Consider the following 14,729-nt stretch of genomic DNA (forward strand, 5'->3'; position numbering starts at 1 on the left):
CAAGTTAATTACCAGTCATTCTAAGACCAAGCCTATGTGATCTCCCTGGCCATTTACTGGCAGAGGGGCAGCAAAGTAGCTTGAACAGCTACATGTGTAAAGGGCTTTGCCACTCCTCTTTTGTTCCAGGTTTTGACTCTGATGAGTCTAGACTGTCTCAAATGAGATATCTGTTTACAGCTGGACAGAGATGTGTGTGGATCATGCACTTTTACCCATATCCGCTTATATACCACAAACAAATGAAGTTTTTCATATTTTTTTATTCATTTAAGTTGTTCATTGCACAGATCTCACATTTTAGTTCTTTGTCATTGTCTACTGAAACCCATTCAGCTCTTCTATTGCTGATGAGCCTGTTTATCTTGCAGAGTCTGCTTCTTTCATACTTAGGCAGTTTTGTTTTTCAGGTACTCTCTCCTCTGTGGAATCAGTGAGGCAATCCACTGACCAGTGCGCTGCTTAGCCTCTTCCCATGTGTAGCGGGGTACATAGCCAAAATCCCTCTGTGCTTTCTTGTAGGAGAAGGTAAACTGTGTGTTCATCAGATTCACAAGGTGACGGTTGGTAGAGGGGATGTATCTGAAAAAGGGCCTGAACAAGAAACTCAAGCTCTCCAGTAGCAATGCAAAATAGTACAGCATTACCAGTGGCATGGGCAGCTGGGGCTCAATTCCAAAGCCCAGTTCCTTTGTCAGCTCATAATCTAGGTCTGCATAGCTCATGGGGGGAGTGTCATCTGAGATATAGTAAAATTGCCCTCTGATCTGCTTAGCTTTTTCTGGATCTTTCAGGGCTTTGGCGATTTGAATGTGAGCCCAGGCAATGTTTCCCACATATACAGGATTCACTAAAGCTTCTTTCCTGGAAGTACGCAGGTGGATATTTTTGTTCAAGAGGCTTTGATCCAGGTGATTCTGGAGAAATTGGCTTCCTTCTCCAAAGATGTACATAGACCGTAGGGCGCATGTCTGCAAGATGCCACCTGCCTTTAGTGCCTGACCATCTGCCTTCAGGACATGTTTCTCTGCTTGTCTCTTTGTCTCGGCATATGGAAATGTTAGTGAACTCTCATAGGCTGTTTCTTCATCACCATTGCAGATGGGATCACCTCTGCAGTTTGGGCCTGTCACTTCTATGGAGCTGGTATAAATGAAGTATTGGACGTTACTGTGGACACACGCCTCCAGCAGTAGCTGAGTACCTTCAAAAGAAGAAGGTGTTAAGGCAGCAATTTACTGGATTGGCTGACAGATCTTGGGTTCCCCAGCTGGGGGAAAGTATGTTTTCCATTTTAAAATCACATATCTTGAAACAGGTATGCCAGATTCCTGACTAACCTCACTCTGGAGGCTACCAAAACCCCATCTCAATTTAGACAGTATGTTTAATCAAACTGTAGTTATTTTAATTTGAAAATAGAGAGTCAGCACAATTGCTTGAACATATGAATGAAAAAATATGAATATATAATACTTGCTAGCTTGTTTTTTCATACTGGGTGCATCTACATATGCTGTGCATGCAACACAATAAAGTCCAGAGCCATTTGAGCTGGAGCGAACTGCTCCTGGGCTCAGCGTTTATATGCGCACCCAGGACTGCAGCAATTTGAGCCAGGACGGAGCAGCCCTGGGCTATCAGGGGACAATGGGGGGGGGGGGGAGGGACGGACACAACCCTAGGCTCCGGGTAGCAGCATCAGGTGGTGGAGGGCCTGGTAGGACCTAAGGGTCTGGCCCCCAGCTGGCTGGGCTAACCAAGCACAATTTGCACCCAGCGGTCACTGTCTACACACGTGTTTGATTGCACTTAATGACTCAGATGAAAAATAGTACTGTCCCTGACAGTACTACCTTACAATGGAGTTAATTAGTTTACTGCACCCTAATAGCGGTGCATGTGTAGATGGCGACACTTTACTGTGTAGATAATTAGTCAACACCACAGTAAAGTGTACATGTAGATGCACCTGCTGGGTGTGTCCCCATGAGTGTGCATGTGTATTTCCCCATAGACAAATAGCAGTTGTACATAGATGTGCTGCTGCTACTTGTCCCCAGGGAACACCCTGCACGGGCCCTGTGGTATGTGGCAAATTGCCCTGGGTGGGGTAGGGGAGGCTGGGGCCAGCAGCTTTACCTGGGGGCCTCTTGGGGCTGCAGCAGCGATGATCCTGGCTGGCAGCTGAACCATGGCTCTGGCTGACCAGGCTCCAGTTTCAGGTGGCGCACACTGTGTGCTGCCTGGCTTTTTTTTGGACAATTTTTTTTTAGGTACTGGGATTTCCTGCTATCTAATTTTGCCTCTACACTACAAATATGCAGTATGGTGAACCTTTTCACATGAGCCATGTGCATTTTGTAGCACCTCAAAAGTCTTTGGGTTGCCACAAGGTGCAAGTTCCTGCTTGTGGGGATGTAGACACTGTATCTGACTTGTTCAGTGAGAGTACAATTTGATCTTATAGCAATTTAATTGACTTCATGTTCACATTGCTATTGTAAGATCAAGTAAAATCTGACTTGGGTTGAAGCAAAGATCCTTAAGATAGTGCCTCATTTATTATCTGTCACTTATATTGTGTACCAAAGACCCAGTTTCTTAGTCCATCCTTTACTGGGTATGTCTACATGTGCATTAATGCACATTTTCTATGCACATTAAATTCAGTACCTCCAATGTGAGGTACTAAATTAATGTGCATTAGGCTTCCCTAATACTCAATAGTGCATTTGCACAGTTTCTAAGTTACACTCCATGCGCAGTAGACTATTTTACTGTGCATTAGTATAATGTCACTTTTTTATGTGATGCTTTAGTGCACAGTAAAATAGTCTACTGTGCATTAAAGTGCAGAAGTTCTGGTTGACGATCTGGAGTTATAATTAATAACACAGAAAACAAAACAGGGAAAAACACAAACAAGCAAGTCCTTGCAATCTGTTAAGGAAGAAGGTGAAGACAGAAAAATATAAGCAAAGATAGAAAATGGGTTAATATTGTCCAAGAGAATATGGAGAATAAATATGATTGTGTCAATGGAAAAAAAAATAGTGATTAAATTTTGATCCACTAAATAAATGAGAAGTAGGGGGAATTACTGATTTTAACATGGTTGGTACGCTGAACTCCTTTTTCAGTCCTTAACAAGAAACCAAAAAGAGGCTTAGATAACTAGGAAGTAATGAAAAAAACATGATTGTTAAACATCCAGGAATAAAGTCAACATTAAAATGTAGATGTGTATAGGGCAAATTGCAAAGGATGGAAGCCAGGATCCTATAGAAAATTCTTAACCCATATTACCAATGAAGTTTCAAAAACTAGTAAGGTTTTGGAGGACTCGATATGATCAAATGAGACTGCAAGCTCCCATAAGGTGAAAACAGGAAAAAAATATCTTGGCAGTTAGCCTGTGTTCAGTATCAACTGGACTCCTGTAAAAATGAATACATAAAACTGTGTTATGATTTTGGATTTAAATAACATACTGTAAAAATATAAAAGGTAGATTACTCATCTTATTTCTTAGGTAAATATTTAATGGACCAGCCCTGCAAAGGACTACTACATGAGCAATCCTAATAAGTCTGTTTTATTTTGAATCAGGACTGAATCAAGACCGAAGGACTTAATTCAAAGGACTTCCTTGTATTTAACATTTTAAGAGAGAAAAATAACAAAACTTGACATACACATCCCTGAAGAGTTTAATGCAATTCTTACAACAGAGGAAATCATACATCATTGGTGCATCTACACAAGATGCTTAATGCACAGTAGACACATACAAACACACACAGACAGACACACAGACACAGACAATGCCCAGCAGGTAAGTGTGTGGAGGGGAAGGGGCAGGGGGAGAGGGAAGGGGGTGGGGGAAGCAGATTGAGGGAGGGAGTGGGGCAGGGGCAGATGTTGGGGTAAATGGGGCCCTGGGGCCGGAGCGGGTCATGGGACGGAGCTGCGGGCAGCTCGTCCAGAGGCACGGGGAGGCATGGCTCCCCACTGCTGCGCACACCCCTGGGGGAGTCATGGGGGGCATGTACCCCCTGATTTGTGCACACGGTGGAGGCAGGCTGCCTCTGCAGGCTGGGGCTCTGAGCCCTGCTGCCCTTGCTCCAGGAGCTGCATGCTGACTGTGCTGCATGTCCCCTGCCTGCCTGGTGGCGGGAGGCACAACATGGCATCACGCAGCTCTTGGGACAAAGGCAGCAGGGTGCGGAGCCCCAGCCCATAGCAGACAGCCCGCATCTTCCCTGTGCACAAATTCAGGGGGCATGTGCCCCCTATGCCTACCCTGGGGGTGCGCATAGTGGCAAGAAGCTGTGCCCCCTGTGCCCTTGGATGAACCACCCACAGCTCCGTTTCATGGCCCGCTGCAGCCCTGGGGCCCCATTCACAGCAGCCCCTGTCCCTGCCCCACTCCCCACCTCACTGTGGGGACCTTGATCTACCCTTTCCCACCCATCCCTTCTCCTCCCCTCTCACACTTCCCAGACTTACTGGTGTGGAGTTTCTCTACATGCAGCATGCAGGCTGCAGCTGCTCATGTGTGTCTGTGTGCATCTCCCCACTCCTGCTGCAGCTACCTAGAGCCTGTGTCTGAGCTGCCCTGTAGTCCTCTGCACTGTCACCACTGCCCACTGGGCAGCCTGGAGGCGGTGGAGCAGAGCCCAGGTGTGGGCTCCAAAACTACATGTGTGATTAACACATTAAAAAATGAAGGCAAGAACTGATTAACACATTAATTCTGTTAATGTGTTAACTGTGATTAATTGACAGCCTTAAATTTCATTCATTTTAAATATAAATCCTTTCTCAAGACCTTAACCAAAGAGTACAGGCACAATGACTTAGCATATAACCTTGTACTGAAGCTATGGATTTCTAGAAATTATCTGTGTACTGTGAAACTACAGTTGGGGTTCGAAGTGTAGTTTCAAGTGAGGAAAGTGGTGAGATATGGTGGGGGCTTGGGAAAAGTCAGTCTCTTTTCTTTAAGAAAAGTATTGAAACTTTTCTCTGCCTGATGAAGGGTATTTGTATCCACAAGCTTGCAAGGAAGAATTTTTCCAACTATTTGAGTTGGCCTAACAAAAGATATCAGATTTACCCAAAGAACCTTGTATTGGAACACTGGCATTCAGAGGAGACTTCTGGCCTCAGGGCCTGGCTCTTCCTTGCCCTGTCTCTGCTGGTGCAGAGTGAGTGTAGGATATAGAGAAATCAGAATGGCAATGCTTTGTGCATCCTTCTCACTTGTGTAAGTTATGACACCAAGTGCAGAGTAGTCATATGAATCACATATTTAGTCAGGGCAAATGCTCACTTCCCTATACACGTGATCAACACTATAGACACAAAGCTTGAAACAGTACAGAAAATCCAGCCAGCAGCTCACCTGTAACATTGACTTCCCAGAGCAGCTGCTTTTCTACATGACCCAAGATATCAATGATGGAAGCTGTGTGGATGATCAGGGAAATGCCCTGGCAGGCGCGATGCAAGAAGGCAGCATCTCGGATGTCCCCCTCCAGGATTTTCACCTCAGCCTTACCCTTGTACCCTGCCAAAACAACATGAAATGAAGAAAAGGACCCTTGTTGACATGGCTAAGAGAAGTGATAGAGTGGTGAAGGGTAGGACCCTGTGAGGGTTTAGAACTGCAGTTAGGAATCACCAACAGCCCAAACTTGGGTGGAGGCATTTTGGGGCAGGTAGAACAAAAGGCATTTTTACAGAAGCAGTAATTGTCAAGTGATAATAACAGCTTTGTATAGATGGGTATGATTTGGTTACCGTGGGGAATGATTTTGCAGCAAATATGCAACATGACTTTTTTCTTTAAAAAAAACCTTCTCCTAGTGCCAACAGGTCCCAGAAAATTGCCTACAAGCTGAATACAAATCAACCTTTATATTCATACTGGGGACAGTTAGAAACAAATATTGTAGTGATTTGCTAGCAACTTGAAGGTGTCAATTATCATATGAGTTTTCTCTAAAAATGAGCCACAGACCTCTTCCAGTCATGAGACTGTGTACACACAGCTGTGCAGAATCACATGGTTCTTGCCCAACAATCCTCCTTGTTATGCCAGCCCTCCCTCTGCTAGGGTGGTTCTCACATGTCTTCTGGTGCACTGCAGTTACGTTTACAACACCTCATGCTACTCCTGGCCTGGAACCTCTTATTTTCCTAGCCTCTCGACACTGATTATTTGAGTCCTGACTTGCAGTACCACTTGACATTGGCGATGTGTATGGGGAGCATGTGGGTGCATGTGCACCCCCTGAGATTGGCTGTTTCTGCCCTGAGAAGTGCCACCGCCACTGCCACCGGGTAACCTGGCTGCAGACTGCTGCAGCAGGGGGAGTGGCATGCCTGGCACAGCAGGCACAGGCAGGTAAGTAAAGTTTCTTTGTGTGGGGGGAGAGATCAAGACCCCCACAGTGCAGGAGGGAATGGGGTAGGGGCAGGGGCAAATCATTCACCTCAACCCCTGCCCCACTCCCTGCTGCACTGTGAGGATTGTCCTGTGACCCGGCCGGACCAGGGCCCCATTCACCGTAAATGGAGCCCTGGCTGGACCAGGTCATAAGGCAGTTGGAGGCCGGTGGCTCCTGCTGCTGTGCACACTGCGGGGGAGCCAGGGGAGGGGCATCGCATTCCCCCAACCCCTTGGCTCCAATACACCACAGCTCTGGATAAGCCTCTGGGCTCTGATTGCCCCACGACATGACCCGGTCAGGGCCCCATTCACAGTGAATGGAGCCCCAGCTGGGCCAGGTCATGGGACAAGCGGAGTTGAAGCACTGGGGAACCAAGGGGGGCACATGGCCCCCCTGATATTTGCACGGGGCAGGGGTGGCTGCAGCTGTGAGGTAATCTGGGCTCTGCCTGCTCCATGCCTTGCTACAGCCTTTGAAAGCGGTGCAGCACAGCACAATGTGCCTTGCTGTCCAGTTCACCCAGTGGTGGGACACACATGGCGACGCACTGCTTTCAAAGGCTGCAGCAAGGCATGGAGCAGGCAGAGCCCAGCTCACCCTGCAGCTGCAGCCCACCCTTTTCCCATGCAAAGATTGTGGGAAGAGGGCATGTGCCCCCCTTGGCTCCCCAACGCAATGCTGCAACTCTGCAGGAGCTGCTTGGGACAACTTAGACAGGGTGGGGCAAGGGTCCCCAGGGGCTCCATCTCCTTCAGCCCAGTGGCACAGCCAAGGCTGGCCCTGTTCCAGCTCTGGGCACCCCTGGGCAGTACGGGTCTGGGGCTAGATTGAGGCCGGTGCAGGGAGGCAGGCAGGGTCACTGCAGGGCTGCGGGGCAGTGGATGCCAGCACCGGGCAATAACCCCTGGCACAGGGGAAGGGGCAGTCTCATGGGTGCAGCAGACCCTGGCCCCAAGCCCAATCCCTGCCCTGTGCCGGCCCCAGCCTCATTCCCTCCCCCTGGCCTTGGCTCTTTTCTCCCTCCCCTCCATGGCCCTTTCCCCTCCCCCTGCATGTGAGCGCATTCAGGACTCCCCCCCATTTTTTTTTCTCCCTCTGCCCCCGGCCCCCTGATTGGTGATCGGCTGCCGGGGAACTCATCAGCTGCCCATGCCACTTGCTCTTTTTAAGGCTTTGGCCTCACACACCCGTTAATGTACTTCCCTCCATCCTGGTCTGGACCATTCCCATGGTTTTAGCACTGGGCTCCCCTCATTTCAGTCCAGTTCTGAAGCATTTACTACCATTCTAGTCATGGTTCCTGCACCTCTGCACTTCTGCTATGCTGCTGCATGCTGTTTCAATCTTTTTCCATGTGACAGGTATAACACTGATGTGAACAACAACAACCCCCACCCGGTCAGGGCCCATTCAGTTTACTTTGCTGGCAACATGAGCTACAATTGAAATCCAGAGTGACATGCTAGGCTACGGACAGACATTCAAAAAGCCTGAGCCTGAATTGATTCAGTCTTTTCAGGTTAGTCTAACCTGCAGAGTGAACCATTTTGCAAGCGGATAGATGTTTTGCACATGCCTGAAGTGGCTCAAGCTAGAAGCCCAGGGGTACTAGAGCAGCCCTCCCTTCCACAGGGAAGCTGAGGAGTGTGATGCATGGCCAGGCCTGGGCAGGCCCACCCCAGTGGCTCACTGACAGCTGGGAGCAATCTGGGCACACAGGGCCACCAGCCCCAGAGTGGAACTCTTCCCCCTCCTCCCTCTCCTGCACTGCTGTGGGGCCAGGAGGGGAGCCTTGTTCAGTGCTGGGGGGCTTTTCTCTCTCCTCCTCCCCTCCCTGCAATGGGGTGGGGAGGGGGTGCTCTGTGAGGCTGCCTGGCCCCAGAGGGGGACTCTTCCCCATGCTTCTCCCCTGTTGCTGCTGCAGAGGTGTGGCTCTGTGGGATGCTGCCCAGCCCCCGTAGGGGAATCTTCCTCCCACTCCTCCCCATCCCAGGGCAGGGGGAGGCTCTGTTCCATGCTGGGGGGAACTCTTCCCCCTCCTCCTCCTCCTCCTCTTTCTCCTCCTCCTAGAGGGACAGCAGGAGCATGAAGCTCAGCTGGGCAGGGAGTGTAGTAGGGTGTGAGGGAGGGCGGGAGGTGTAGGGGCCTCCACACACTCCCCCATAGCATGCAGCCCCCACAGCTTGGCGGCAGCTGCAGACATAGGGAGGTCAGGATGCTTGTGCCTGGTGCAGGCACAGTTCTGGCCAGTGCTGCACAGGGGGAGGGAGTGGAGCCTGCCTAGTCCCCCTGGCTCTGCTCACTGAACCTGAGCCTGCAGCTCCAGCCCTCGCAGCAGGGGATACCCTGTGCTGGAGTCAGCTGCTTCCCCCTTCCCCACCACACAGGTCCCCGCACTCTTCAGGGGGTGCAGCAGAGTCCAGCACGGGGCTTCCCTGCTGCCAGTGCGGAGCTGTAGGCACGGCATAGAGCTGCGGGGATAGAAGTGGCCGGGCAGGATGTGTGGGGCTGTGCTCCTCATCCCCAGCGCAGTGCTGGCTGCCTCTAGTGTGTCTCTGCTAGGGCCAGTCCCTGCTCCAGCTAGAGAGCCAGAGGGGTGAGGTCAGCTCTGTGGCTGGAGCAGAGAGCCATGCCCAGCTCAGAGAGCATGCCAGGATGCTGGGGGTTTATCTTAAACCAGCAAGGGGTCTGGGACAGACATTTGCATAAACTGGTTTAAGCCAAATCAGTTAAGTCTTGATTCTGCATTCAACCAGGTTTATCTCAAACTCCTTTCAGGCATTTTGAAACTGGTTTATGTGCACTGCACTTCTGTTCTGTTACAGGTTTAAACTAGTTTATGATCAGTTAAAACAGTTTATGTGTAATGCCTGTCCCTAGCCCTAGAATTTCACCAGTGGCTATAATACAGTCAAGGGTTTCAGGGTTTTTTTTAGTGAAAGAAAGATACATACCTGTTTACTATGCTTTTAACAGGAATGTATATTGCTTTAAGGAAGTCTTCTATTTGGATTCCCAATTACCTGTTCAACAGGTTAGAACTGAAGCTTTTAGTAATTCAGAAATATTCTCATGCTACAGCTTTCTGGTGTCTCTTTCTGCTCTGACTGTTGGCATATGACTTGAAATGAAATTCTAAGTTCCTGTTAGTTATAAAAATGTCAGTTATCTAGCAATAGTGAGTAGGACATTTACCCTCATTATTATTTAGCATATATTATTACCCAGGCTTACATTTTCAAAAGGCCTACTATCTGGTTTCTAGACTGTATGTGTGTACAAATGGGCCCAAGCTTGACAGGCACAAAGCCTTGTGAAACTTTTGCAAAGAATCTGCAATTTAGGCTTGTTCTAATACACGTGCTACTGGCAGCATTTTCACATACAACCAGCAATAGGTATAGAATCCATGTCTTTGTAAAGTGTGTTTCTGGTCTGTGGTGAGAACGATGAGCTACTACAGTTACACAAGGGATGCATATAAATATGTCTTTTTAGGCATAAATTCTCATACTTTTTGTGTGCTCATATCAGACTACTGAAAAGGCATGTGAAAGAGTTGAGCAAATGAAATTAGTTACTTTTGCAAATTCCAATTTTTTTTTATGTGTATGTGAGAACTCTCCCTTGAAAACTGATCTACACAGTGCAGTTGTTGCAGGATCTACTGCTGCTATCTATTTGCTTAGCTGTTATAAGCCTACTTGGTGTCAAAGATTTTAAAGCAGTTGTGTATAATATGATAAAATGCAAGAAAGCCTGTTCAAAAGGCCCCTGGCAGTGACATAAGCAGAACTGGTGTCCAGGGCAAACCCTGCAGGATAGTAGGGGTGCCCAGCTCTGAGAGGTGGGGTACATGTTCTAATGCAGGGAGCAGTTCCAAGGGAGAGGTAGGGGTGCAGCAGTCTTACTCATGCCAGAAATGCCTAAATATTTGTCTGCTGAGTTGCAGCTGCCACAACATGCTCTCCCCACCCCAGTTGTTGCTCTTAAAGCAACCATAGCAGCTGCAGCCAGTAGCAGTTTAGGAGTTCCTGGCATGGGTATGCTGCCAGGGCAGAGATTCTGAAGGGAAGTGGGGGTGATTCTGGCATCCCTCCTAGCTTGGCACCCAGGATGAGTATCACTCTAGCCCACCGCTAGTTATGCCCATGATGTAAGATGTCCCATGAGTACAATGTGGACCTGATGAACCTTATTCATACCAGTTTTCATTCTGCTTGGTCTGTCCAGTGAGTTGCTCCTTATTTAACAAACGAAACTTACACATGCAGTCTTTGTTGTGCTAACAGAAAAGTGTGTGTTGAAACTGGGAAGAAAGGAGAGAAAATTGTCCCATCGCTCTTGGCACACACCAACTGCAGATGCTTCCTCAGCCAGACAAAGGGTATTTATATCCGAAAGCTTGCTAAGAAGAATTTTTCCAACTATTTGAGTTGGACTAATAAAAAATATCACATTTACCCAAAGAACCTTGTCTGATCTAGTTTAGGCATTCAGAGCAGAACAATAATATTTTATTTTCATTTGTAAGGAATCAAGTGACCATGATCTGGTTTATTATTAGGAAACTCAGTCATTTTTACTCTTTCTATGTTTCTACTGGTCCTACTTCAGACATATTTTGATGATGTTCTGGGAATGATCTGGCTGTCTCTTGTTAGTGCAGCTGTAGAGAAAAAAAAATATAACCTCAGCGCTAAACTGTGGTTATATTTTAAAAGTCTAATGCTGCAGTGGAATCTCCCAAACAAATATTCTTCAACAGCAAAACAATTTTGCAATCTTTTGCAGCTGCCAAAAAGTGAAACTATACTGTCAATCAGTAGAGGAAGTTGGATACTTATTTGAGAAGTATGCAGTATGATGTCAGGCAAATATGGTAGAAATGTTTCTATCAGTATTTATCAGTTATAGATATGTATCTTCTTTCCAAGAGAAACACCTAACACTAAAGTGGTCAGGGTGAGCCATGACCCTGGGGTGCTATGATGTAGCTTATTATATTAGTGTCTGATAAAAACTTTTATTCCAGGAGACCACAGGCCTCAACCTGCAAGACTATTTTTATTAGAACATGCTGGGAATTGAATCTTCCATAGACTACACCTCCAGAATGCAAATGTGGGAGACAAAAAAATCTATTTTATCCAAATAAAATGTGACTTCAGGGTCCCAGCAAGAGGCCAGTGGTTATACAAATGATAGTGTTTCCAACTTAAACTGATACAAAGCAAGAAACTGTTAAATGCAACAATGCCTTCATTTTCTGCTATAGAGCACATACTGTCAAGGACACTGAGATCAAAAGAACTCAAGGATTTTAGACAAGAATGAGTTGCTGTACTCTGCACGTGGCTATGTCAGTGCTGCCTTCAAAAACCTGCCTTAAATCAAGACACATAAATGTGCCAGCCAAGTACCTGGAGTTACACTGGGGTAAGACTAATAGAGATAAAGAGGAATCTAGCCCAATAGCTGTGCAGCAGTTGTAAACCCAGAATAAGAACCCGAGTTAGAAATGGACTGGGAATGATACTAGATTGAAATATTTCAGTTTCTCCTGAGACAGGTGATTGTGGCACAGTCCCTAAATGCTGTATTTACAGACATGGGGTGTAGAGGATATTCTAAATGTTATTCTCAGTTCCTGTATCAACCAAGGATTTCCTATATCATCAAGATTGGTTATCATAGCTGCAGACAGAGTATAGGGAACTTCAGGTGTATTTGGGGCTTTCTGGAAGGCCATTCACTTATCCCCCTTTCTGTTTGCAAATCAAAAAATCTGGTGTGTGACCTGTTGCACACTCCAGTCTCTGGGCAGCTGGGCAAGGGGCATGAGGCTGTAAGGGGATGAGGGGGTAAGAGAAGGTGTCTGGATCTGTGGTATTTTTCTTGGGGGAGTTTAGGAAAAACTGGATAGAGCTTTGCGGACTAGCTAGGATTGAATTATACAAACAAAACATAACAAAACAAAACAGAACAACCCCCCCCCCCACCCCACAAAAAAACCCCCAAAACACTCATTCCTCCCAGGGGAATTATACCTCAAATCTCCTAGTTAATACAGAGGAGCACATACAATATGCCATGCTGTATTGTAGCATAAGTAGGGAAAAACAAATATTGGTAAGGCTCCATAATGTTAATCCCACTTGTGGTTGCAACTTTTGCCTTGGAAGTAGAATAATAGAGGCTGCTGAATTCCAGGAGTAAAGATACATTAAGTGAGCTGCCAAGGAACCTTGTAAAATCCTCAGTGAAATATTCAATGGAATTTAGTTGGAAAAAAACAAATTCTGAAAATGTTCCTAAAACTTCATGCAATTAAACAGAGCACAGTAATTCTGTAGAACTCTATATATTGGCTTAAAATTTCTACAGAAAAATCGGTTCTTTATCATATTGTGTATCATTCTCTGTGTAAGTGCTTATATGGATAATCACTACTGAGAAGAAAATGGATGTGTGCTTAAGGAACTGGACTAAAGGTAACATTTTCCAATGTGTCTGTATGAGTTAGGAGCTGAAGTTTTATCAAAAGGCAACAGGACTTTTACTCCTAAGGACTAATTTCAATTTTCAAATGGGATTGGGTTTTTTTTTTAATGTTATACTCAGTTCCTGGATCAGCCAACAGCTTCTTATGTGATAATGAGCAAATCATTCAATCAGGTTTCCCATCTAGGAATACTAGAACTCTCTTCCTGTTGACAGCAGGGACTCTCTCTTGTGATATGCTGTCTGTACAGTGCACACTATGAAGTAATTCTGATTTCAGCCAAAGCTGCAGGGCACTACACTAATAAAAATAATCAGTAATAACTGCACTGGTGGTTTTGCTTGATTTGCATTCCAGTCTTGGACTCTGCTATTCCAGTCTTGGACCCTGCTGCATAGCTCTTCCAATGACCCTCCACTCTGAACTACAGCACCTCTTGCTACTCCAATATGGGGCTTTGTTCATCTCAGTCTTAACCTAAAATTACTTACAAGTCTCAGTGTAAACTGAAAGTTGGTTTCTCTTCCACTAACTGATAACAGATTTTATAATGAAACTGACCTGGGGGCTTTAATCTAATGAAAACTAGTCTGATACACTCCAATAAAATAATGAATAGTCCTCTAGACCATATGGCCTTTGAGGTTTCATGATTAAAATGCGTCCCAGCTCTACAAAACTATTAAATGGGCAAGCGTTCCAAGAGTTTCCTCTGGAGAATGTATTGTAAAAATCCTTTTTCTACACAGACACATGCACATGCCATCCTAAGGACATTCACTTACTTGCAAAGTTCATGAGTGTCTCAGAGCTAAAGACTTTGTCTAGAAGTCGGATCTCAGCGAGTGCCTCCTCCTCCTCCAGCAGTAAATGGACAATTCTCTGGCCAAGAAATCCCCCTGCTCCTGTCACCAGACAGGTCACTCCAGCCAAAGACATTGCAAAAGCTTGCTCTTCAGTTGCAAACTGGCCAGCTCTAGAACATGGAGCAGATATTCTTTGCCCTGACTGAAAAGAAAAACAATCATCATTACCTTCAAAAAGCTTAAGAAAATCAGTGATCATACCAGAAAGAGATTGCAAAGGGAAAAGAATATAATTTCAATAACCAACCCAAATTCAACAACTTTAAAACTATTATCTGATTATTAATATTCAGAAGTTGCCCATGCATTGTTACCATGCAAAAATCACTAAGCATTTAAGAATTAGATACTATAAACTGAACACATTAAAATTAAAATGTTAAAATAAATGTTATTAGTAAATAAATCCTACAGTTATCTGCCTCTGGCCTGGATTCCTACTTCCTTGGGTTTATAAGAAGGAACCAGACAGCTCTTAGTATTTATATGCTTCACATCTGCCACCGTTCTTATCTTGCTTTCCCTCCCTTCCTCCCTCTTCAATTTATGATGAAACTAAAGCTCCCCCTAGCCACTGCCCGCCCATTTGGAGAACATCTTTGAAGCAAAAGATTTCTGAGCGCATATTAAAATGTAGCCCCTTTTTTCTAATTCTGATGCAAAAAATAAATAAATAAATAAATAAATAAAAACAAAGCAAAACAAAACCTTGTGTAATTTCTGCTGCAACCAGTACTGAGTGTCAAAGTTCTGACCATTTCCCACCATCTTAATCTCAGGAGGGAATACGGCAGGGTCCAAAAGTGTCTATCTGTTGGCTTCATATTTCCTTTCAGTCTCTTCTCAGGACTAAAGGAATTAATTATTCTTCAGGAGACCATACTTAACCCTGCTGAT

At 45.8% G+C, this 14,729-nt stretch overlaps 1 protein-coding gene across 1 annotated transcript; it reads right to left on the bottom strand.

Moving 5' to 3' along the window:
* Positions 1-243: 243 nt before the first annotated feature.
* Positions 244-14,353, bottom strand: HSD3B1 (hydroxy-delta-5-steroid dehydrogenase, 3 beta- and steroid delta-isomerase 1). The gene is made up of 4 exons (XM_006275551.4): positions 14,245-14,353; positions 13,752-13,974; positions 5,411-5,575; positions 244-1,204 (listed from the first exon to the last, which is right to left on the bottom strand). Exons 2-4 carry the CDS (start codon positions 13,903-13,905, stop codon positions 390-392), a joined length of 1,134 nt encoding a protein of 377 aa, XP_006275613.1. The 5' UTR covers positions 13,906-13,974; positions 14,245-14,353; the 3' UTR covers positions 244-389.
* Between the last annotated feature and the right edge of the window lie 376 nt (positions 14,354-14,729).

The sequence above is a fragment of the Alligator mississippiensis genome, chromosome 1 (genome assembly GCF_030867095.1).
Source record: "Alligator mississippiensis isolate rAllMis1 chromosome 1, rAllMis1, whole genome shotgun sequence".
In the NCBI taxonomy this organism is placed as follows: domain Eukaryota; kingdom Metazoa; phylum Chordata; order Crocodylia; family Alligatoridae; genus Alligator; species Alligator mississippiensis.